General features: G+C 41.2%; 1 protein-coding gene across 5 annotated transcripts in view; it reads left to right on the top strand.

Annotated features, from left to right (window-relative positions):
- Nucleotides 1–25,958, top strand: part of LOC139213416 (rap guanine nucleotide exchange factor 6-like) — a 134,915-nt gene that overhangs the window by 28,694 nt on the left and 80,263 nt on the right. For 3 of the 5 annotated variants that reach the window (XM_070844097.1, XM_070844098.1, XM_070844099.1), the window contains exon 1: nucleotides 25,214–25,942. In XM_070844097.1, the coding sequence (XP_070700198.1) occupies nucleotides 25,373–25,942 (570 nt within the window). In that variant the 5' untranslated portion in view covers nucleotides 25,214–25,372. Of the gene's footprint in view, nucleotides 1–647; nucleotides 719–1,554; nucleotides 1,612–6,324; nucleotides 6,409–19,103; nucleotides 19,174–25,213; nucleotides 25,943–25,958 lie in introns of those variants that run through there. The other 2 variants (XM_070844100.1, XM_070844101.1) reach the window with 1 other exon arrangement.

Genomic DNA, 25,958 nt, shown 5'->3' on the forward strand with positions numbered 1-25,958 from the left:
GTTTAAAGTAGTTGTCCAGTGGCCTCTCTTGCCGCTGTGTTTGCTTGATCCTACAGATGCTTATATGAAGCTGTTTCCCTCACACACACACACACTCTGTCAGCCTCTTAATGTTTTGACAGCTGGCCCTGATAGAGTACTATTTTAAGGCCGTGGGTGGATATATCTGTGCTTGTCTCACTGCTGTCATGTGCGTACATAAGTGGTATGCCTGCCTGTCTGGTTTGAGGGTGTCAATTTGACAGGCAGTGTTTGGCATAGTCCAAGTGGCCTCTGTCAAAGTGCTGCACTCGATGTGATTTAGATGGTGCTGAGACATTCCACACACTCTAAACAATGAGCTAATCCTTTTAAAGCTTTCACTTTTTACACTCTAAACATACTCTCAGCAGTTTACAGAATTTGCAAGCTTGTGTGTGAATATATATTATTATTTTGAAAAAGGCAGTGAAATTTGTTTCTCAAACGGCCTCCCACTAGTCGCACTGATCACCACAGCGTGTGCACACACCATGTCTTAGGACGTGAGAGTGTTTCCTTTTGTGTGCATGTGTGAAAATGTGAGATCATTTAATAATTTCTCTTAATTTCTATGTTCTTGGTGACATGTTTACTAGTACTGACTTCACTGCCTTTCTGCCCTGCAGGACCTGCACACCATCTACTGCCACCTCTACCACATGGACGTCCTCTCTCACCTTAGGGAACATCAGCTTAGGTGAGTCGCTTTTATTCTCCTTCCAGAGTAGCCTTTAGGCTTACTGTCTGTGTTTAACTGCCGTATGTTGCACACCCTATGCAAACGAGTTGTAGAGTGGTTAGAATTTTTTTGCAAATGCCTTTTGCCCCAGGTTGGCTTTCCACCCAGGCTTTATCATTCACATTATCATTCGTGCTGAGGTGCCTTTTAGACACTCACATCCTCATACCAAGCATGTTTGAAATGTCCTGTTTTAACTCTGGGATATTTTCTTTGCTGATTTGAGTTTCATTTCAGCAGGTGATAATGATTTGTGACATTTGAACAAGTGTTCATATCAAATTCTGGGTCTTAGCCCTCTTCCTAACAAAAAAATGGCGTGAGATTATAATCTGAACCATTTACAAGAAATAATTCCACAATGGAGTGTGTTAGGGTCACACAGAGACAGATATAAACATCCGATAGACAGCAGTTTCTCACGCTTGGTAAATAAATGATAAAATGCTCCCAAATCTCTGTCCAATTATCAAGACACAATACTTGTGAGTCAGTTTGACTTGTGTCTACAAACCCTGGTTCGCTTGTGATTGGATTCAATCGACCAAAGACGCAGCACATTTCTGCTACAACTCAGACCAAAGAAAATGAAATGCGGGTTGGGCTGCAGCCAGAAATTGAGCAGCAGGTCACCTTTACCACTCTGAGCTGACAGACAGTAATGACAGTGTCCAAAATGGGAGAGCTCTGTGGCTTTTTGGAGAAAATGTTTAGGATGCATACGTGACGGATTGTGAGAGATAAAGAAATGTAACGGGAGAGAAAAAGTTAACATCTTTGCCTTTCTGTCTCAGGTCGATGTGCACCTCGGCCAGGTATGAGAGACATGATGCTAACCACGTCCTGTTCTAGTAAGTACACGCTCTCACGCTGAGCAGGAAGTGCTCTGCTGTGTTTTGCTTGCACTCACCCTCTCATCTTATTGAAATATCTGCTGAGGAATGTTTGTTTTATTCAAGTGGAAGCAGTTATCTTTTATTGTTTACCCATTCATAATATTTTTACAAGAATGTCCTGCTTCACAATCAAAGCATCCTTGACATTACCATTTTGTAGCCGCGTGGAATTACTAAGCAGCTGCACTAGAGAAAATGATGCCTTGTTCAAGAGCGCATTAGCCTAGTTGACTTACAATAAGTGCATTCAAACTGTGAGTGCATCTCTCTCAAAGAGAGTTTTGCACGAGTATTTCGAGTCTTATCCTGTTTTCTCAGTTTGTTGTGTTCTTGTGTGTATTTTGTTTAAAAAAACTGGATTAAACTTGGTCTTAAATGCGGTGTGAAAGGATATGTCTGGTGAAATTTTCTATGCTTGTCATTATCAACAAATCCTATTAAAAAGATCAAAAACAGCACCGTCACATACAGCCTTAGAGTCTTTGAAATTAAGAACTGGCTACTGTGGTTTTAAACAAACATTACCCAAACGGGAATGGATCGTCCATTTGTGGCCGTGCGTATGCTAATGAAGGAGTAGCTGTTGGATCACTTAATTGGTTTTGGGCTTTTAATGGGATTTGCTGATAATAAACAAAAAAATATTTCTACATTTACCCTTTAGTTTAGCCTGGAACGGGCAAAATTCAGCGTTGTCAAACTTGCAGGTATTGTGAAGCAGGTGATATCTACCTATGATCATTTCAAGAGACACCTCATTGGTTATGTTTCTAAACGTTCATATCTCACAAAATATTGCAAGGAAAAATGTAAATTATGGCTGCTGTAGAATCATCCACAATCCATGTTGCTTTTTTAAATAAGCTCATCAAAACCTCAAGCCCTCTGCTGGATGTGGTTTTGCATTTATTTTATGTTACTTTTTCTGAGGCCCACTTCAGTTTTAAAACACCATTGTCTGAGTAAGAACATAAGTTTAGAGCTGACTGTAATGTTGACACATCCCCTGATAGCCTGTCTGCCTCCCTTTCTGCCTGTTTGTCAGGATGTGTGAATAATTGGATACTGAGATGGATGAGTCAGATGGGGGGGGGGGAATCATTTTAGTATCATATGCGGTATGGATTCGGAGGAAAAATAGTCAAGAGGAAGGTTGATTAGAAGAAGAGGAATGAGAGATAAGGGGACGAGGTAATGGAGGCTGCTGAAAAGAAGAGAGAGTATGTGATGAGGTGAGAGGAGAAGGGAGGAATTGGCGGCAAATGAGAGATGTGAGGAGGTATATTAAAAGAGAGGACATGAGAGGAGAGGACTTCAGAGGCGGAGAGAAAACAAGAGGTGAATACGCTAAAAACAACAAAGGAGGGAGGGATAGCAATGTCGAGAGGGAGGAGACATGAGAAAATTAAGTGAGGGGAGAAATTAGGATTTTGCGGCAAGGTAGAAGAGGGAGGGCGGCCGAGATGTGGCGGAAGAGTGAGAGCTAGAAGGAGGACAGAGACAGATGGAAGGATGAGAGATAAGCTTCACATACTGTTGATGTATTATCACGCTCACCAGAATCACATTAGACACTCAGTGCTTTAATTTGCCATCAAATAAACACACATACACACACAAAATCTCTCTCTCTCTCTCTCTCTCCATTACACCCTCCTGTCTCTCTACCAGGGGTTAGTCTTAAGTACCTTAACCCAGAACAAAGCGCCTGCCATGTCCAATTAGTCAGCTGTTACACACACACACACACACACAGACACACACACACACACACACTCACAGACTCTACAGACAGCAGATGAAAGCAATCAAGGTCTCTCCAATGAAACCATGATAGTTAATCATGTTGGCCTCACTTAAACCCAAACAGTGCAACAAGAAACAAAATCTTTTTTATTTCTTCCTCAAACATGCTTATGTTGGCCTGCTATTACTATACATAACATTCACTGATAGATGAGCCCCAACGACACCGAAGTCAACAAAAAAGATGTGTGAGAAGAGTGAATGAATTGTGCATTGTGTTTTGTTATTCAACAGTTATTTTCTAATCAGTTGGTTAATTTATAAATGTCCCCTCACAATTTTCCAATGCCAAATGTATTTTTGAATTGCGGTTTACAATGACATTTCAAAAAAGCTCTAAATCTTCAAATTTAGAAACTTGAACCAGTGAGTTTTTGGCATTTCTGCACAATAAATGATTTTCTATTTTGCTCTGCACTTCCCATAGATCCCTTTTTAGTGTATCCAGCACTATTACATCTTTTTGGGTTTCTGTAGATGAAACAATAGCTTCTGCAAATATCACTGTTTTCTTTTTTAAATCACAGTGTCTGTTATTGCTTCTTCTGTGTAGTACAAACAGATCAGCTCCTGCCACACGAAAATCTTGTATAGTATTCTTTGGTATTTGTTGAGCAGGACTTTCCCAAAGTGTTTGAACCACAAAGAGGCTGAATCAACACTTAATACAATACTTATCATATAATCACACATGAAGTGTTTCAGTCTCCTGGAAAAAAAGAAAGAAGAAAACACCTCCCAAACCAATTATAGCAATATTCAGGTTTGTGTTGTGCTCAGAATACTTTGTATGTAGTTTGGATGCACCTCAGCGACTGTGTGCACCCAAGTGATGCAAAGACATAGATAGTGTGGTAGGAGATGGTTTACTAGAACAGACACTTATGGAGATGTATAATGATAATTTTCAGTCTCAGTGTGGATACGTGTGAGTATCATCTTATAAAATCTGAGTTTGCGAATTCGATTTAAAAATACCCAGTGAAAGGACAAATAAACCTGAGGTGAAGGGAGTTTATTGTATCATGTTACCGTCGGCTGGAAGCTAATTTAGTTAAAACTCCCGATATGGCATAATAAATCAAATGTGAATAACTGCTGATGATGTCTGGAAATTCATCTGCACCAAAATGAGATTAACAGTGTTTAGACAGGGTCAGTAGGAGGAATGCAGCATCATTATTTAGCAATTAATTATTTTCTATTAGCTAATTGATCGATGCAGCTTATCGATTCAGTGCTCACATTTTAATCCTTGATTTTCTTACACAACCATCTCGCAGAGCCACGTTTTATTTCAGTCCTTTATTAGTGATTTATCATGGAAGAGAGATAATACCAGTTTCCTGAAATGCAGACTCTCCTTTTAAATATCCTATCTGTAATTTTAGCGCGAATGTCGTCCTGTTTTGAGGGAGAAAGACGCTTTTGTGGTGAGCCAGTGCATTTATATTTATTCATTCATGTTCTTGAAATGAAATCTCTATTTGGTGGAGATCTACTTGGTCTGTAGCTGCCAATGTGTTTCACCTTGTAGATAAATAAGCTCTTTGTTCTATCCAATTTGTTCAGCGCATCTAGAAATTGTTTGTGTACATAAATCACACAGAAAAGCTACTGTCCTTCGTTTTGTCAGGCCAAGACATTACATTCTCTCCATATGGCGTTTCTCTTCCCATTGTGGTGCACCTCTTATCTCCACTCTCACAACGGCCCTAATTTCTCAGTCCACATTCCCAGACCATGTTCCCGGACTCTGAGACTATTCATATTCATAACCACAGGCGCGGACGCAGTCTGGTCTCCTCTGACTTCTGACTCTTCTTCATGTATGATTGCATCTTGGCTTGCTGCTGACTTGAGTACCCAGCTTATTATGAAGGATTTAGATTTAGGACTAGGAATTAGACTGGTGTACATGAAATAGCACGGACGTGTCGCATTGCCCATGTTTTCCATTTGTTTATTGTCAGATGAAATAACTTCACGTTGCAGCTGCTGTGAATGAATCAGATTATGTGACTGTGTTCTGTGTGGTTTATTCCAGCCTTTTTAGCGTGGCTGCCTGTCTTTAATGGATTCTCTCCATCCACCTTGCAGTGATGGCACATTATATCATGGCTCTATAGTGCTTGGCATCCTAAGAATACATTTATGCTAATGTAAAATGCACTACTTGGGATTCAAAGCTCGGATGCGCACTACATTTTTTCTTTCAGACATTTCGGTCTTCAATTCTTTTTATACGACTGATATATTTTTCTAAGCCTTCCGTAATGGCACAAAATAATCCTGGCTTGTATTAAACTGTTCCTCCCACTACATTGAGCCATAAATGTACGGATGCCCATGATGAATCGCGTAGCCTTCGGTGCAGAAATCGTCTTTAGCTCACAATCATAAAGCTTAAGGTGACACCTATAGCAAGGCTACAGCAGAGGTGGTGGAAGAAAATCACAAAAATGTATCAGTTTTAACTTCAGGAAACTTTTAATCTCTCCAAAAAAGAACTGCATAAACTCTTCTTTGGGAACAACCCAGACTCATTAGAAATACATGGCTGAACCTGTTGTAAATGTGTCTTCTTCACAGCCTTATCGTTATTCTCATATTTAAAATATGCTGCTATTTTGCTTCTAAAAATGTTCAAAATTTCACAGTGCAGATTTAAATTGTACTACTATTACTACTATCACTACTACTACTACTACTACTGATAATAATAATAATAGGGTATTACTTGCTGATAGAAAATAAATATGTGCACATAAGGCACAGAGTACAGTCCATTAACCATTAGACTGTGAGGTGTAACGACTGTTGAAGTGTTTCACACCAGTATGTTCCTCCTCTCTGTTCCAGCCCAGACAGCATCGCTACCTGTTGGTACATCCTGCTCTCTGGATCCGTCTTCGTCAAAGAGCACATGTACCTGGCGAGGTGCTGGTATGTAACAATCACAGACACACACATACACGTACATACACACACACACACACACACACACACACACACACACACACACACACACACACACAGGAAACATGAGAACAACATCAAGGTGGGGTGAAACAAGAGGGTGTCATACGTAGTGAGAGGAGGTGGGATTTGTCTGACATTGCAGCTGACGCTACCCTGTCATGTCGTCTTGTCAGACAGAGTATTTGTGTGTGTGCTTCTGTCTGTCTGTCTGTCTGTCTGTGTGTTCATCTGTAACATGAAAAGGGAGACGGCATGTCACAGAGCTGTAAGGAAGGTATGAAAAGACAGGTTTAACTGGCATGTAAGGGAATGCCGTACACATAAAGGAGAAAAACGCACGCACTCACACTTGTATGTCACACTCGTGTGATTTAGTGTCAGGTTGAGCTGCGTAAAAAAGATCTCTAGTCTCACATGATGTCTCACCTCCTTCAGCAAGATTTTTTTGACTGTCGAAATGTCGTGCAGTAGCTCGAATGTGACCTAGTGAACCGTTTTTAAAGAGAAAATCCAATTTAAGTAGATGTGTTCCACTCTTCCACTGTGTCCTCATTTTAGGTGATGTTGTTTCTTGCATTTGGTTTCATTGTATTTGTATTACGGGCAAATATGGGAATAGTTTAAATGTGTTGCAAGTGCATGAATTTAGTGGACTAATCTTGATCAGGTTTTATGATGACATGTCCTGTCATGGGGCATGTCAGCTGTAAGAAACACCAAAAAGAAAGCGTGCAGATATTTGGAATTGAAAGACTTTCTGTAAGTGAGACCTGCCTATCTTGAAAATACAAACTGTGTGTTCTGACATTTGTCAGAGAGGAGCCTTGAGGTCTGGGTGTAGATTCATCTGGAACGCCATGTGGTCTGATAAACCCATATTGTAAGAAAATATAAGGCACCCCCTACCAAAGAACGCCTTTAAATACCTAAACTGAGATGGTGCACCTGTTTAAACAATGGATTTGATTGTAATAGGGAAAGCTCTGACAGAAATTGCAAGAGGTCGCCCTTCAACTCCATGTTTACCTTTCCGCTGTTGTTGTAGTTGGACTGAACAGAAGGAACACATGCCAGCAATGGGAAGGAGGGGGCAGGTACCTTCTGTTCAGTAATGTCTAAATTTAAATAATTATGACCGTCTGACACAGAGCTTCACCTGCTAAAGGGTGTTGGTCATGAATTGAAAATAACAGCCGAACTGTGGTCTCACACACCATCATACGTTCATTTTAGCCTCGCAGTCGTGGAATTATTGGAAAAAGAAGCAGCTTTTTTGGGAGCTGTATCCCAAAGAGGACCAGGCAATTTACCATTGCCATTGATTTTTCCGGAACTAAGTGAAAGCCATGAAAATGTATGGATTGCTTGACCTGCATGTTCCATATGAATACATTTCATTATAGTACAGACTCCAGGAAAGAACAACATGTTTTGGTAACATCCTCGCATATCTTCTGTTGTCCAATCAACACTTCAAAGCCTAAACATATTAAATTTCCTATCACATAAGTTGAAGAACAGCATCAAATCCTCCGAACTGATGTGGTAGATTTGTGGAAGGTTTGGCATTTTGTCTTATAACTGTTTCATTCTTCTCTGTATTGCTAGAAAAAGAAAACAGCTACGTGCAGTAAATGTCCTCAGCGGAAGTGCTGGACACCTACTTTGGCTGAATGGGCTTAGCTGAAATATAGCCTTAATGGAACAGTTGATGTAGTTGCTTGTAGTGAAGACTGACTTTCTACTGGCTGCATGTTGAAGGAGCAGATAGATAAAAGTGGCTGGTGTGATGTTAAGGCAGTTTATCCAACAACAACAATGGCACAAAGCACCAACTGTAGCAGAAAGAATAGCCGGCCAATTATCAATAACCTCAGGGCAGCTAGCACTGATTGTGTGTGTGTGTGTGTGTGTGTGTGTGTGTTCATTCCAGTGTGGACTAGTTGATAACAGAGTTGAGGGTGGGGTGGGGGAAGGTTGGTGCCCTGCAAAAGTACTGGAGGGTGTGTGTCTGTGGGTTGGAGTACACACAGGGAGCAGGGGGGCTTGGAAAGGGTCACAGAGGGTGCTAGTGGGAGAGTGGGGAGGGGAGGGCACTGCACTGCACTGTGTGTGTGTGTGTGCGTGTGTGTGTGTGTGTGTGCGCGTGGAATGCGGAACCCCTGGCAGAACAGTGGCTGGCCATGTGTTCCTGAGCAGCCTGCCCGCCTGGAGCCCAGAAGCACATCCAGGCAGGAAATGAGCAGCCTACACACACACACACACACACACTCCCTCTGACACACATGCACACACCATGATACGCACACACACACACACACACACACACACACACACCTCCCTGGAGCCAGCAGACAGACAGACAGACAGACAGAACAGAACAGAGTAGAGCGGGAGGGAGCACACACTCCTCCCTCAGTTTAAGACAAACTTAAGGGCTTGACAGTCACCCACTTCTGCTTTCTGAGGAAACTTTTTACTTGCTCACTCAGTGGAGTATAAACTAAACACACTTGGATCTAAACCGGGATTACTGGAATATTGTACTACCCCTCTCCTCATTGTGGATACTATGCTGGATATTATTTCACTGACAAGGAATCCAAAGAAGTGGACCCCCAAAACTCCTGTTCTTGGTTAGTGATCTTAAAGTTTTTGTTTCTCCGTCACGCTGATTTGTATCTTTTAATTCAGGGACAGTTGCTGTAATGTAATCGTGAGTGCTGGCTTATTCCGTTGAGATTTTTCAAAACTCCCTCTCTTTCTCTGTGCGTTGTTCAACTCGGCATGCTCCATTTCCTGCCTGCCATCATTTACCAACTGGATAGCAAGGAATTCCCCACGGCGCTGTGGCAGGATAGCTAACTACCACTGGGCCCCACAGCTCTGAAAAACACACAGCTAACTCCTTTTTTTATCTACACTGATTATCTTAACAATAGCATTACAATGCAAGTATATTACAATACAGTTACAAGACAATAAAACATTAAATAAGTCAGAAGTGGAGCAGACTTTTGGTCAAAATACTCATATATAATTGAATGTGCAGAGAAAAGTGACAAAAACAATGTGAGAAAGAGGAAATAATGTGGATCAAGTCCTGATTTGTATGCAAACCCCCAACATCAGGAACACATACTATGTGCAAGACCAAACTCTATGTGTCCTGATATATTCTGTTGGAATAGCGAGGGGTGTTAATAACTAGTTCTATTTTGGATGCTTTTCCAGCTCTGCAAAATACCCAGTTTCATTAAGCCACGATGCTAACTAATCTCTTATTAATCCTTGTATCTCTCCTTGTTCGACAAAGACCAATTTTTGAATCATGCAGGTAATGTTAGCAGGCTTCTCATTTATAGCCAGTGCTGACGGTCGCTTCGCTGGTGTTGGATTATTCCAGCTGTAGCTAATTGCTGCTAATTCTCAAAGAGTTGCACTGAAACATTTGTCTGTTGATTAATGCGCTCTCTCTCCAAGCCCCACACACTGTGCTCTGTCACAGATTGTTTGTTAGAGAAAAGACATATCGCTCTGTAACATCGCTCAATCATGGGCCGCTGGTGAACTGTGTTTTTTTTTGTTCAACAGAGTAGCAACTCTTCCCTAGAAAATTGCAACTTTATTCTGCGTAGCAAATCAATATTTTGAACTCATTAACCTCGTAGCTCTGAATCAGGACCTTAATTTTTTGGATCAACTGGTGAAAGATTGGGTGCAGAGGTCAGTATGTTGTTATTAAGTGTCCCAGAACAATCAGTATCAATCAATAATCAACAGTTCATATCTAAGGTTGCTCCCGTCATTTTTGGGTTGCAGCTAAAATTAATTAGGTTAGCTTAATTAATGTTAATGTTGATTAATTTTGCAGCTACCAGTAAAAACTGTAGTATTTGTGGCTTCTCCCCCAACAACTGGTGATCATAGATCTAAACTAAATCGCTATCATGCTATCAAACCCCATGCTGGAAGAGGGATTGTTCATGCATCACTGTGTTAACCACAAATTTGTTTGAAAGCTAACTTTCTTGAAGCTCCACAAGTAAAACATTGACAGCGCTTCTCACTTTTCATCTTTTATGTAATGTGCTTTCTTGGATCTTGCTGCACTACAAGAAAGTAAAGATTACAGCAAGATAGTCTACAGTAGTGTGCAATGACTATACTGTCAACCAAGTGGGAATGGTTTCATCTCTCTAAGCTGTGAGGATACCTTAACTCGCTGCATTGGAGTCTAGCAGCAGCTGTCCTGGTTGCTCTTATAAGCTTGAGGTTTGAATTAGCCCCTTTAACTGATCACCCTGTTGTTTTGCAAATGAATTCTAATGTTTTTGAATGACCCACTACGTCATTCCTTGGAGCCTGTCTGGCAGTTTGTGTGTGTGTGTGTGTGTGTCTTTGTGTGTGTGTGTGTGTCTGTGTGTGTCTGTGTGTGTGTGTCTGTGTGTGTGTGTCTGTGTGTGTGTGTGTGTGTGTGTGTGTGTTGGTGGTCTGCCTGTAGTGTTGACTGCTGGCCAGCTCTCCAGTCTTTTTTGATGTGTGTGTGAGTCAGAGTGGTCAGTGTTAGCCATCCAAACAGTAAATCTGAGAGGAAGAACGAAGCAGAATAACCTATAAGTGTGTGTGTGTGTGTGTGTGTGTGTGTGTGTGTGTGTGTGTGTGTGTGTGTGTGTGTGTGTGTTAGACTGTGGTCTGCGGTTTTCTTTCTTTACTGTTGGTCATCATTACCATGGAAACACTGGTGCCAAATGGGCTCGGATCTCTGTTTGGGTTTGATTTTTTTTGACCAAAACACTCTCAGACTTTCTATTGACTTAAATTACTCTGCACAGTTGTTGTCCACATATTGTACAGCGTCGCATAGCATGAAGTTCTTACCGGTGGAAAAAAAACAAACCTTTCTAGAGTGTGAAAAGTTAAGAGGAAGGATGTTTGTAGGATGTTTTGCTGACTGGGCTGCATTCAGACCAACTTTAGCCCTGCCAGAAAAAATGCAGGCCTCTCATTCACTTGGATTACTTTACATCCCATTTCTACTGTTAGCCTCACGATCATTGCCATGGAAGATGAAATAATTGCAGCCATGATAACCTTCCAGAGTTGCAAAATGATGTCTAAGAGTTATTAGAAACTGGTAGGAAATGTAGCTGATTAAGATGCTGGTACGTACATTTGTTGATGATTTCCAGTTGTAGCTGATCTGTAACCAGTAACATCCACACAACACAAAAATGATACAACAATTGTTGTAATCAGAAATTTCTAGAAGTTCAGTTTTTCTTGCTTCCTTGCAACAGCTTATGTGGCTTCTTTCCCCGTCAGCGTGTCCTTTAGCAACGCAGTCGGAGCTCCAGGAGGAGCTGCTTCAACTCTTATCATTCTTTTCAAAAATGTGCATGCCCGTGACTCTCAAATGAATGCAGTGTGAATCAGATTCTTGATTACACCGAGAGAATGATAAGAAATATTCTAAAACTTTGTACAGCATGCCCTAACATGAAAACGAAAACTTACACATTTGTTGTCAAATAAGACAAAGTCAAAAGCAGCATCAAGCACAGAAGAACATCAAATCACAAAAAACAGGTACAACAGAAATGCATCACATAATGCAGTGAATAAACATAGTCAATTATTATTATTTACTCATGTTTGTAGTTTAAAAAACTGCAGCCAACAGTTACCACTTATACTAATTTTGAAAGCTCGATCGAAGGACTAAAACTGAAGCCATCATAATATTCATATGAACCCATCATTTTATTTTATGCATCCTTTAATTAAATATTACTATTTTGCACTCTTGGCCACATCAGTTTTTTGACAGTAGTTCTGTGTGTGTGTGTGTGTGTGTGTGTGTGTGTGTGTGTGTGTGTGTGTGTGTGTGGGGCCTTAGTTTCTGTGCCGGCTGTCATGGTTTATTGCCCTGAGCACTGCAGCTGTCACTGGACCGGGGCTGAACCTGTTCTCCCCTCTGCCAACAACTTGTTTCTGCAGGAAAAGGGGGCAGAGGAATCATCACCTGCTAAAATCCAGCACAGGCACAGTGTCAGAGCTTTTTATTCCAGGGGACGGTGACTTATTTGGGAAAAAAACAAAACGGCAACAACAACTTAATAGCTCATCTGACAAATTGTTGCTATGAGAGCAGTAGATTACTTAAGGTTTGTCTCAAAGGCAAGACATAATTGTTTCAGTGATCCTGAATTATTCTCTGTCATAATAAAGTTTGCCTGTGTGGCAGATAGGACAATATAATAGTCTTGTTTCAAATTGTCTGGTGTTGGTAATTTATTTTGGTCTGACTGGATCCAGATGGTTCATAATTGCAGGAAAGCATTAAAATGCTGTTTCCTGTTTCTTGTGATTTACAACTCATCAGGCTCTACCTGAACTGTGAGATGGTCATTCACGTCGTTGTCAGTCTGATATTCTGACGAGGTCTGAACACACGGTAGTTTGTTATTCAAACTGAAATGTTTTGGAGGTTTTTGGAGCGTTTTCTTTAGGTTCGCTCATCATTCAAAACTTCAGCTACATGCAAAAGTGAAGAGTAACCACTGAACAACTGGTGTAGACCTACAACAGTAGTTTTTCCTCCACGCTTTCAGCTCCACATGGAGGGACAAATATATTTGTAGAATAAATACTTCTACACTGAAGCCATGGTTCATGGTCAATACGTCTATCAGCGTGTTTGTTTGACAAGTTCATGAAACTTTTCTTTTAAATCTACTTTTATTGTGTTAGACTTATGCTCAGGCCATAGCTTTGGCTTTAGAGGTTTGTCCTGTTCGCTCTGTGTGACACTCTGACTAAAGGAAGGTGTCAGATCTCAGTTCCCTTTCAAGCAACAGCATTATTTGATGGGTACACACACGTGCGCACCCCCCCCCCCCCCACAAGCTCAATTACTCAGAGTTGACTCAAGTTTGTTGTTTCTTCGACTTTCGTGGGAATGCAGTAAATCAGAGAAAGGAGCAAACGTGGGAAGTTTTTGTTCGCCTACAAACTACGTACAGTCGTCTGAAAACTCTAATCCTCCTCTTGCTCCTTTATTAGTGGCAAACTGTATTTTTCCCTTGTCTCACACAATCTGTCTCACCGCCCTGCGTGCACTCACACACAAACACACACACAGCGAGGAGACAGGCTTGGCAGGCTTTGTGTGGCGCTGACAGGGACCATGCGTCTCGCCTCAGTGGAGTGTGGAGAGATCTGTCAGAGTCGGGCTGACCTCCAGGCTAAGGGCTCTGAGAGAACTCCGAGCCCAGCAGACTGTAGTCCTCCCTGGGATCTCTTAAAACAATACTTGGGTGTTCATGTCCTGGTGGGAGCTGCTGTGTAGATAGAATATGATTTTTGTTGTATTTGGTCATTCACTCACCAGGCTTTGTGATGCAGGACTATATGCTTCTATTTTCATTTTTTTTGTTGTGTTACCGATCAAACCGGTTCAAAACATTTAAAGAAACCTGATACTTATTTCGCAAATAACCACATAAACACAGAACAGACAATTCCTGGGGTGTGAAACAATTTGGGGAATTTTAACTAGTGGACCTGGTGGTCCTGGTGGTCTAGCCCATGTGTTGGCATGCATCTTCCTCACTGACGTGTCATTGACAGATGATAGTAAACCCCTCACAGTTCCAGGAATGCTTTCTGCAGCTGACACTGACCTCTGACCTCAATGCAGGGAGGCCAGCAAAAGCTGGATTTCCCGAGATGGGAAATATCACTTGGTTTAGTGATGCAGATACAAAAAATTAGCAATACAAATGTTGAATCCCCTTTGCCTCATTTCAGTTGTTGGAAGTTGGAAAAATCCCTTCCTAACTAATGTGCTTCTGTCTTTTTCCGTGCTATTAATAGTATTAAAATAAGACAAGTCAGTACAAAGGAATAATGACTGTTCCTGGATTCCAGAACCAGTACACTTTAGGAAAGGAAATAAGCATTTGATATTTTGTACATTTAGTGAATAATTAAGTCTCCACCAAATAAAATCCTTTTAGCCTTCATTTTGTTGCCAGTGAGCATTAAGATTATATCAGCAGGGATAGATTCTTAGACATGAACCTCTGTTTCACCTCATCTGCTGAGTCTCGAGTCTCAACATGTGGCTACACGGTGTATTTGAGTGCATGTAGCAGTAAAGTGTCAAATAAATCCACTCACAGCTATTTCGGGCCTAGTCTCAGCTTCAGTTAGAGAGGTTCCCAGCAACTACATGGCCATGGTTTTCATCCAATTGCAGCTTTATTCAACTTGAGCCACTGTGAATATCACTCCACCCTTAGAAGAAATCTATGTGACGCACCAAAGCTTTGATTTCACAACCGCTTCCTTTACTATTTCATATGAAATCTATCTGTCTGAAGGATAACTGCTCATCCACTCCTGAAACGTGTAAAAAGAGGACTTTCATCATTGTTTCCATCATCAGAACACATTATGAAGACAGGCTTTCATCTGAGCACGAAATCAAGAGGCTGAAATTGTGAGCGCGGTGTCTGCGCCGGTGTGAAACTGTGATTAAGGATGTGATGAGATGAAAGTTTGCCTTTTTTTTTTTTTAGGATGAAGCTCAGAGATAGGAGGGCCTACAGTAAGATGAAAGGGAATGCAGAATACATTGAGGAGAAAGGGGAAGAAAACAGCAAAGCAGGAAAGAAAATGTAAAAGGGACAGAAGTAAAGTTGACAGGACATCGGAAAGGAGGCGAAGGAAGAACAACAGGAAGGAGAGGATTAAGAAATGAAAGTAAATGGAGTGGGAGAGATGGAGTGTGGAAAGGGTCAACAGAAGAAGAGAACAATGTGAAAGAGTAGGGGCGACAAAAAGAGCTTAAAGGGAGGAAATATTTAGAAATGGCATGGGGCAGAAGAAGAGAACGGAAGAGAAAGTATGGGGGGAGCAAGTGGAGATAAAGGGCAAAAGAGAGAGATCTGAAGGAAGGGAGGAGAGAAGTAACTGGGGAGAGCAAAAAGCTGGAAACCGAAGGCGAGGAGGGAGCCGCCGTGGAAGAGACAGTGTGAGAACGTAACCAGAGAGGAGATGTGAGAGTGAAAGTTGGCCGTCTCCCAGCTCAGCACGCTTCCATAATTAAAACCAGCCGCTCCTCCAGGCCTTCAACAATGCTGAGTCGCCACTTTTAGCATGCCAAGGGGAGCGAGACATGTTCACAAGCCAGTCTGTTCTCAGGGATCACCGCACACAGCGATCGAGCTGCTCGGATGGAGTATCTCTCACACACTCACACACTTAGACAGTACATGGGAACACAAAGAGACGTGCATAATCACCAAACGCGTAAACACAGACAGCCACAGTTGCAGTTTGTAAAGAAACGTCTTAAAAATCAAACGCATTTTAAAACTGTACACACTCCCAGACACTCTCACATCCCAACAGACATGCAGAGACTCTGTACAGTGTCACATCTACATGTCTCAAATAAGAGTTGATCAATAAAGGTTTTTGCCAACTAGGGGTGACCATGCCATGGTCCTGAGTCATGGCTCAAGCTGTGTCAGATTTGTCACTTATGGAAACTTAGAGAATTGGGAACATTGGCAAATGCCAGCAGCATCACATCATGCACCATGTGTATGTGTACTTACGTGATGGTACATTTTTTAATGTAAAATGCCAAACAATGAAGTCTTCCAGCTTCTCAAATGACAGAATTGGCAACTCTTCATGCTTCTGCGTCAGCAGTAGCTGTAGCCGGAGGATTTTAGTTTTCAGCTAGTACGTCTGGCTCGTTCTTTCATGTTTTTTACTCTAACTCACTGGTTCCCAAACTTTTTTTGCAGCGCCCCCCAGCCCCCCCTTTTGGAGATAAAATTATTTTCAGGCCCCCCCCACCCACTGGTACCAACCACATGCTCTCAAATAAATACACTCTCAGACATGTGCTTTGCTTGCAAACATGCAAAGGCCTGATTTATTTGAACTTGAAACTGGAAGTCTCCAAAATCAACTTGTTCGGCTTCATACTATCAGAAGACAGCATTTTGAGACACACCACACACTGTGGTCTCTCTTCATGACCCACCGTTGTACTGGCGAAGCCGAGGGCGAGATAGGCCTCGTCATTTTTTCTCGTCTTTGCTTTGGTCAGCGTACTTGTGGCGTTTGATGTTGATTCGTCGTCTGCTTTGCGTTTACTTGGTAGTCCTGTCACAAACCTGTCCATGCTAGCGGTGAAAAATTGTGTGTGCATTGTTTACATTTTTAAGCGGCCCCTCCTCTGTGGTGTTTTTAAGGTGGTTGGTAGTAAAATTATCGCCATCTGCTGGACGTAATTCTTCAGGAAGAGAATTTCCTCAAATTTGGTACAAACATCCTGAACTCAAGGATGAACCGATTAGAATTTGGTGGTCAAAGGTCACTGTGGCCTCACAAAGCACATTTTTTGTCCATAACTCAAGAATTCATGTGCTAATTATGGCAGCATTTCACACAAAGGTCTAATTGGATAAAAGGATGAACTGATGACATTTTAGATAAAAAAGGTCAGAAATCACCTCCCCTGTGACATCATAATGTTCTGCATTTTTTTTCAGGCTGTTATTGAACACCATAACTCACATGACTATGAACTCACTCAGAACAGTATACTTCCAATCTCCCCCTTTGGACAGACTAATTGGTGGAGGCATAGAAACATGAGGCAGTAATTCTAGTCTTTGCCATATATGATGGTAAACTGAATTGTGTTGGTCAGACTAAACAAACAATTTAAAGACGTCACTTTTGGCCTCATGAAATTGTAACGGGCATTTTCTCTCTTGTAATCCATTTATAAACAGCGTGTTGATTCATAGGTAAATATCCTATGGTGTAAATATTTATTTCAAAATATCCTATGGTGTAAATATTTATTTCATTTCATCACAATCCATATATTTATATTTATATTTATATTTGCTATTTTTTGTCTTTTCTATTGCTTTGTTTCTTTCACTCTCCCTGTTTATATTGTTGCTGCTGTAACAAGAAAATTTCCCCCTATGGGGGATAAAATAAAGAAGTCTAAGTCTATTGATCAACAGATGACTTGATTCTAAACATGATCATTGGTTGAGGCTCCAATCAGCACGCTGAAGGTTAATTGAATGAATGTTATTTCTGTGCGCATGTTTTGCACAAAAGCTGCAAATGGCCTTTTCATATCAACACTTTTTGTGCTTTGACCGGCGAAGGACAAAAGGCTGACTAAGAAAATCCTAACACATGGTTTTCACTGTTACCGAACACATCCACAATGTGAACTAAGACATCATGCAGAATCTTCATGTGACCAGTAGAGAGAAGACTGACCACATGGTCCTCACCACAGCATCAGCTGCTCTCCTCCCGCTTATCAGAGGACACAACCGCCAACAGCCCAGCTGACTGGGGCTGAACCTGTGAGGCCGTCAGACAAAGACTCACATTGTGCAAAAACCGTAGCTGTCACCATGGTAGCATATTTCGCCAAAGGTTTTCAGTCCTAACACATTTCCCATAACTCCAAAAAATCCATGTAAGTCCGCTCAAGTATTCAAACTGAAATGTTTGTTCGGTGGTATCTTTTTGATTTGAGTGATATCTCCAAGAATTCCACTTTTTAATAGCAATTATTGCAATTATGCTTTTAATCTCTTCAGGCTGTGTACAGTCGGGATGTCGACAATGAGGGCTTATTGATCTACACTCTCTTTTCTTTCAGTATTTAGCCCTTCACCACAAACTGCTGTTTCAATTGTACCAACAGAATTACAGACTGCTTTATGTTGACAGCCAGTCTTTGATATTTTAGGAAAACTCATTAATCCATGTTTCTCTTACCCACACTTGATAGACCTAGTGTCTCTCACACAGAAGAAAGGTTTCATGAGGATAAACGTTTATTCAAAAATGCCGTAAAATATTGGAGGAAATGCTTATCTCAAATCATCTCTTCAGGGCACTTTAAACATGTGTTATCCGTAGCTGCTTGATAGAAAATTATAGCCACTTGTGAGAAATTCTGTCTTTTAATTATAGTTTATTTTAGTTATTCGCTCAACAAATGTTTATAGGGCTTGCTGATTATTAACACCAATTATCGGATGACGAACTGATTATTATGGCCTACAGAGAAAGATCAGTAGTCTGATGTGAAGGATCAAAGTTCTATCTGAACTTGTACGTACTGTAGGCATTAACCAGATATAACAAATACAACAAATTTGCACCCATGTCATCTTCTCCAACTCATATTTATCCAGACATTTTTCATATCATGTATGTGGATAGGAAGTGGATCAAAATGCCAAAACATCAACAGTCAGGGAGTCTTTGCCAAATGTTGATATCTGAATGTAGACAGATACACCTCAGGTTACCGGTACACATCACACCAAACAGATGTTACTTCTCATACAGTGTAAAAACATGAAACACATACATGCTCCCTTGGTATCATTTTACATTTAATCCCAGGGCATGTCAGTTTGGATTGGGGCAGTTGCTGCCATTCAGTGGCATATAATACTGGGGTTTATCTGTGGGTGGGCGAATGTGATTGATTGTCTTATCTTTGGCCTTTGGTTTGTTCACTTATTTTGTTTGTGTGTGTGTGTGTGTGTGTGTGTGTGTGTGCATGCATGTTCTCTCTTCAGTTTTGGCAAGCAGCTGGGGGGCAGACGAGGCTGTGAATGCATCACTTTGGAGCCGTCAGAAATGATTGTGGTGAGTAGAGACACTGCCTCTCTTTTTTAGACTCCATCTCCTTGTCTTTGTCTCTCTCCCCCAAGCGCCTCCCTTTATATCCACCCACCCCTCCCATCTCCGTCCTTTGATATCATTCCTGTTTTTTCTGTCTTCAATTGATGTCTACGTCACCTTTTCCCCCCTCTACTCCTCATTGTTCATCCTTTTTCTCACTTTCTTTCATCTCTCTCCCTCTTCCTCTCTGTTTTCCCCCATCTCTGTTCCTCCCCTCCGCCCTCCCTCTGTATGTGCCGTGTGTCGGTCCTCGAATTCAAATTCAAATGAGCTTCATTGACAGGACATGTCGCCAAACCTTTTTCCATTTAAAAAAAATAATTTTCGAAAATAAAATCTAACTACTCGCGTTGAATAAAACATATGCTATATATTTTTATACCATTTTTTCTCAAATTTAAGATTTTTAACAGGATTGAATATGTTTGAGGACTAGAAAATTGCGTATTCCCAACATCAGATATGTATTTTGAGGGTAATGGTGTAACGCTAAGCTTCTAGATGTTCTGGTAGCGTAATAGTTGAGATACCTGCTTGTTCAGAGGACGTAGCCTAATATCTTGATGAGTGAAAACGATTCAAAAGGGTTTTTCAACATCTTTTTACTGCACACATAAAAGGAGGTCTCAGTGCGGGGTGGCTTAAAGGAAGCCTGTTTTTTTGCTGCTTTACAAACCTTTTTCATTGATCACAGTAGTGTCATGTCAGGTTGAAATGTTCCTGTTTCAGTGTAGTTTTCACCAATTACATAGACTACACATCTGCTCAATTATTGGTAAAACTTTTCCCTAAACTTGGGAGAATGTCTGTCTGAAAGTACTTATCCAGCTCAAGGTTAGCATGCTGTAATTTGCATATACAAATATAGTGTGTTTCTTTCTGCCTTCACGAGGCTGCAGCGCTTACAAAGTCTCTGTCTCCTCCCTAAATGTCCCTCCTGCTCTCCTCTGGAGAAGCAGTGGAGTTTTACACATAAAGCAGTAGCACCAGTTCCACTGACACTAAAGAGGGAATCTAAAACCCCGAACAGATTTGACCTTCTGACTTCTTGGTCGTTACCTGTCCATTATCCTTGACCTGTAACAGTAAGGTCAAAGGACTCTCGGATGTTTCATGAAATCCCCTGCCAGTTTTCGTTCTGACTTTTCTAAGAAACCGTCTTCTGAGATTTCTATTGCTGTGACTGTACAGCATTATATAACCGTCATTACTGTAGCCAGGGGAACAATGATGGAACCTTATCATCCTTATACAGACTGTCACTAAAACTGAGGTAATAATGTGCAAGATCTTCATGTAAATTAATGTCATTTTCGCGACTCTCTATCATTTCTCATTGTAACGCAATAATGATTTAACCAGTTTTGCTCTGAATGTATTTATATTTAATGCTTCAGGCAGTTTTACTTGACTGGGAAAATCCTCCGTTTCGCTGGAAGTCAAGTTTCCTCTACAGCTGAAAAGAAGAAAAATAGAGTGTCTCTTGCAGAAACTTTAAATGTTAATGCACCAGTCATTGGTTCTACAGGGAGGTTGATTGTCATTTTGTTTTTTGTACAGATTAAACAAACCAGATTCAGATTTTGTTCCCTTTAGATAGAGCCAGTCTAGCTGTTTGTCCCTGTTTCCAGTCTTTATGCTAAGCTAAGTTAGCCAGCTGCTGGTGGTGGGTTCATATTTTACCATGTAGATGTGAAAGTGGTCTTCATCTTCTCACGTAACTTTCAGCAATAATTAGCGGATCTCCTAAAGTGGTGGTAATGGTAAATAATGGGCACTTGTCCCCTACAGGTGAAAGATTGAATGTTTGGAACAAAACTACAGATGTTGAGAAGGGGAAAGTAAATGAGCTATGCTCTACCATCATCAACTAATGACACTTATTGATCAAATAAGTCTGAGGAAACAAACCTACAGCAACTAAAGTCAGGCACTAAAAGCCCCTTTTGCTTCTTGCATAACTACAGCTTCCAAAGAAGCAAGACAGTTAGATAAGTTAGAGTGATAACAGAGGCGTGATAAAGCAACAACTGTGACACAGAATCACCAGGTTTTTGTTACTGCCTGACTGTGATGTGCAAAAAACGTGGATGTTGAAAGGGAGACATACAAAAGTAGAAAGGGAGTAGTTGGAGTTCTACTATCTAACAACAAGGTCAACTGATTGAAATCAGTTTGAATTAAAAAGATGAGTTTGTGGCTGAGGGAATAAAATTGGTCTCAATTAATCTTGCCTGAGTTTGTATAAAATCACCTGTCCTGGGGGAGTAGGAAGAGATGTAGTGGGGTGGTGATGTGGTGATGGAGGAGGAAGCTGCAGAGGAGTAGTACAAAGTAGATCAGATGATTGGAGCCTTAGGGAGAACATGAGGTGTTGTTCTGTGTCTGTGCCTTCACATATGAACATGTCTGAGAACTAGGAAAGGGGATTACGTGGAGGCTGTAATTGTTGTTAATATCCAAGCTTATCCCCGTCTTTTCCTCCTTTAATGGTCTGTATCGTTTCCACCAGCCAAAACACACCAGAGCAGGAAGGGTCTTTGGATCCGAAGTATCTGAGTCATAGGAAGTGAATAGTGTAGCACAAAATAGTAAAGACGCAGTAGTAGTATTTGTAATAACCACAACAACAGTAATAAAAATAATAATCATCAACATGATAAAACTGAGTTTACAAAGTGCTTTGACAGACAAAGCAAAGCAGGATTCTCAGGTTGTAATAAAAGTAAGACAGAATTAAGGTAAGAATTAAGATAAAGTTAAAGCAAGAAGACAAAAGATGTAGAAACAGAGCAGGGAAAAGACAGAAGATAAGGACAGTAAAAAGTAATACGTAAAAAAAATAAGAATAAATACAATAAAAGAATAAAAGCAATGAAAATTCAAAACATAAACACACAGTTTGGCAAATAATAAGGACTTTACATTAATGTAACATGTAGTGTCCGTGGGGTGGGATAAAAGGCTGTGTCAGGGTTATATATAATGATACTCGTCATTATGATCTCCTGTCAAATATTAAGCGCACAGTGTTGTAACAGTCAGGTAAATATCTCATCTTTGAGACTGTCAGGGTGTTTCTTCTAAATTTAGACAACTTTGTGCTCCTCTAAGCGGAGCTGAGCCAAAAAATATTCCAGTTGTCAAATGCAAAAGTCTTAAACACCCCGTAGTTGTTACACCGCTCAGCTCATTTGGCCCACAAGGGTTTGACAGAGCACCTCTGTGTTAGACTAATGGGAGCTGTTGTTCAATGCCGCAAGAGAACTGTTGTCTTTTCTTTGTAAAGATACCCACTCAGCTTAGAATATGGAGAGAAACATGATTCACCCTTTCAGAAAGACAAGTGACTGGTGTGGCTTTTTTTCAAATTACCTCTGATTGTCTAGTCTATGACCAAAATGTAGCTACTTCTTGTAGCTAATATGTATAAATATTCATTTGATTAAGTGCTGCTTGTGTCCAAATGAAGAATTAGTGTGAGTAGATGAAGATTTTGATACCAATCTGCAACATATCTAGTTAAAATAATAATAATAATTTTTTTTTGCCGTCAAGTGACACTTTACTGGGAAAACCCATCTGACTCACTGTAGTTGCACGTTACGTTTCAGGCAGAAAGGGACTGTCAGCTTGAATGGTAATAGCTGAACAGACAAAGAAAACAGCACAGCCTTTTCCCCAATCCAAAAAAAGACACCGTAGCACTGGCTGAATGACGAGTGGTTTCTGGGAAGCCCCTGAGCAGTGAGTCCTTATTATGAATGATACCCTCAGAAATAGAAATAAAGGAATTCTTGGATCACTGAGGAATAAGAATCTCTTGCACACACAGATAAATCCATGAACACACAAGAGCAGTGGGACTGTGGTCTAGTCACACTGCATTGCTGCCAATCAGCTAATTTGGGCCATGGGAATAGTAGAGGGGGTGTAATTTGTGGCTGTCGTCATGACTCTGGTCACAGGATGGACAGGAGTGACATTCACAGACTGACAGGGTGGGGTTGTTTTGAGGGAATGTGTGTGTTTGTGTGTGTGGTGGGAATGGAAGGGAATTGAAGGAAATAAGTAGTGGGAAGAGGGGAGTAAGAAATGAATGAATAGAGCAAAAGAAAAAAAAAAAGTTAGCAAAAGGGGATGACTCACCCTGGCAGGGAAACCATCAGATAGACAGAAAGGAATGAAGGAATGTAAACTGACAGATGAGTAGATGTGAAGTTAGTCACACACACACACATTTAAATAGATAGGAAACAGGAAATGTGGTCACATTATGGCCGTGATAGTCAGTCAGAAACATAAAGGCAAGAATTCTTAATGGCTGAGAGAACTGGTGGTCATTGGATAGACAGGGGTTTTAGTGAGTCAAGCAGCCAGAGAGGCACATACACAGTGAGACAACAGTATGTTTATATGGTCACAGGGTCGGCATAAAAGTCTGGTACACTTCACAACTTACCCCCCCCCCCAAGAATTTTGAGTGCATTACCTTCAGGCTGTCTGTCTCGCGCAGCTTGTTAAAACGAGGCGATATGACACTTTTTTGCCGTGAGAAGGGACCCATCGATACCAATACCGGCCCCTTTTTACAGCTGTCAGATTTTATAGCTGAACTGTCCCTTGTACGGTTGTTTCAGAGTCCATTAACAGCTAGACTATCCACGTTGCAGAAGTTATTCTGTGTATTACAACAGAACTCTGTTTCAACCCCTAGCAGCTACCGAGTCCTGTTTCAGCAGTGACATCTACTTGTAATGTATGAATCGAGTTTAATTAAAGGGGAACTACACAAATTTTGCATGATTAAGTCTGTTTACAGGTCCTGGGGAGTACTACTGAAACGAAGCCTTTTGTGGCTCCCGAGAAAGCTGCACAAAATCTGGTAAATTGTGATGTCACTCGAGGATGTCAAGTGACATCACCTGAGGTCAATTGGTGCTAAAAAAAAATCAAGTTTCAAAATGAAACAAACCTGAGGGTGTGGAACTGTCCTGTGCAGCCCGGTTCTCACCTCTGCATGACGCTAGCTTGACGCTTGAGGCTGTATTTGCTGCTATTAGCATAACACACCCCAATATCCAACCAAAGTGTCATTAGTCGATTGCATTGTTGGTAATGTAGGTGCCAGGTTTTAACAAGGAAAAACAAGGTGTCGAACAAAAATGACATGTCGCCAGTTCTGTTGCATCCATTGATATTTTGTTTTTAAACTGTCCATTGTGAGTCTGCCGGTGTTATAAAAGTGCAACGCTAAATCGCTGAAGGACTCTTTCAACCGACATGTTTTGTAAGAAAACAATGAAGATGTGAAAAAATGAAGAAAAGACCATAACAGGGAGTGTTTGAGTTGGAATATGTACAGTAGTATTTCTGCTCTATCTAGCACAACACAAGCTATAACATTCAAACTATCAATCACAAAACTTACAGCTGTAAGAAAATAAAACAAAACAGAAGAAAATAAAAGATGCTGAAGCAAGATTAAAAAGCAGCTCACAAAGTTGAGGCAAAGTCCGTCCTCAAGGTTTGTTAACGCATTTCAAATGTTTCTGAAATATCGTCATTCCTGACATAAAGAGGCTATTGACTCACTTAACATCATGCAATTGAGAAAGAAAACAAATTCCTCCTGCAACAACAGACCGGCACAAGAAGCCTGTGGGGAACGAATTGTATGGCTGGAATCTGTATGCAGTGCGTTTTTTTTCTTTTTCTGCCTGGTGAGGATATTTGTATATTTACGGTTTCCTGGAGGAAACAGTGTATGCTCTGTGCGCGTGTCAGACAGCGAGCGAGGGAGAGCGAGCGAGCATGTGAGTAAGACAGTCAGTCAGTATGCAACGTGTTGAGCTGCTGAACTCTGCTCTAAACTCAGAAGAGGACAACTCCTGCCAAATCTGAGAAAACAAGAGACACAACCCTTGTTTTTTTTTTTTTTTTTGTCCTCATTGTCTCTCTCTTTGTTTATTTAATTTGGTTCTTTTTTTCTTTTTTTGTGGATCACTTCCCCAAAGGATGTAATGTTGCAGGATCCCTCAAGTTTTGGACCTTTTTTTAAAATTTGGATGCGACTCCGTTCATCTTTTGTATGAAACTATTTCCTTGCTGCCTTGGTATTTCCTGCCTTTATGTGTTGTTCTGATCCCGTCCTCGCGTCCGGATGAGTGTGCTCCGTTGGCACCGGCTCTCTGCGCTCTGGAAGAACTGGATGTTCAACCAGGAGCCAACAGAAGAGCAGGACCAGATCTCAGAAGCTCCGGGACATGAAGCCGAGCCACAGGAAAAGGAAAGGAACACATTCAAGGATCGCAGTTCAGACTCTCAGAACTTAAAAGAACTTAAGACCCAAAACTTGGATTATAAGAGCCAGGAATCACAAATTGAGAACCAGAACTTGTTCACAAATCGCCACTCGGCTCCTAAGATCCAAAAGTCTGACCCACTAAAACACAGCAGCTCTGAGCCGTGTTCTCAGCTCTCAAACAGCGAGGGTCAGTCTTCCAGCTGTTCCCACACACCTGACGGTTGTGGGTGCGAATCCCCTAGAGGCTACTGTTCTGAGGAGGGTTTCGACTGTGTATTGCAGGTGGATAACGGCAGTGAGGGGGACGACAGTTTCTTGCAGAGAGAGGGATCTCAACGCAGGTCCAGACGACGCTTCAGGAGGGTCAACCCCAGGGGAGAGCGCGAACTCATCACAGACGGCCAAGAACCTGCCAGCTACAACACGGTAGGAGTTAATAACA

This window comes from Pempheris klunzingeri, chromosome 14 (genome assembly GCF_042242105.1).
Source record: "Pempheris klunzingeri isolate RE-2024b chromosome 14, fPemKlu1.hap1, whole genome shotgun sequence".
Taxonomy (NCBI): domain Eukaryota; kingdom Metazoa; phylum Chordata; class Actinopteri; order Acropomatiformes; family Pempheridae; genus Pempheris; species Pempheris klunzingeri.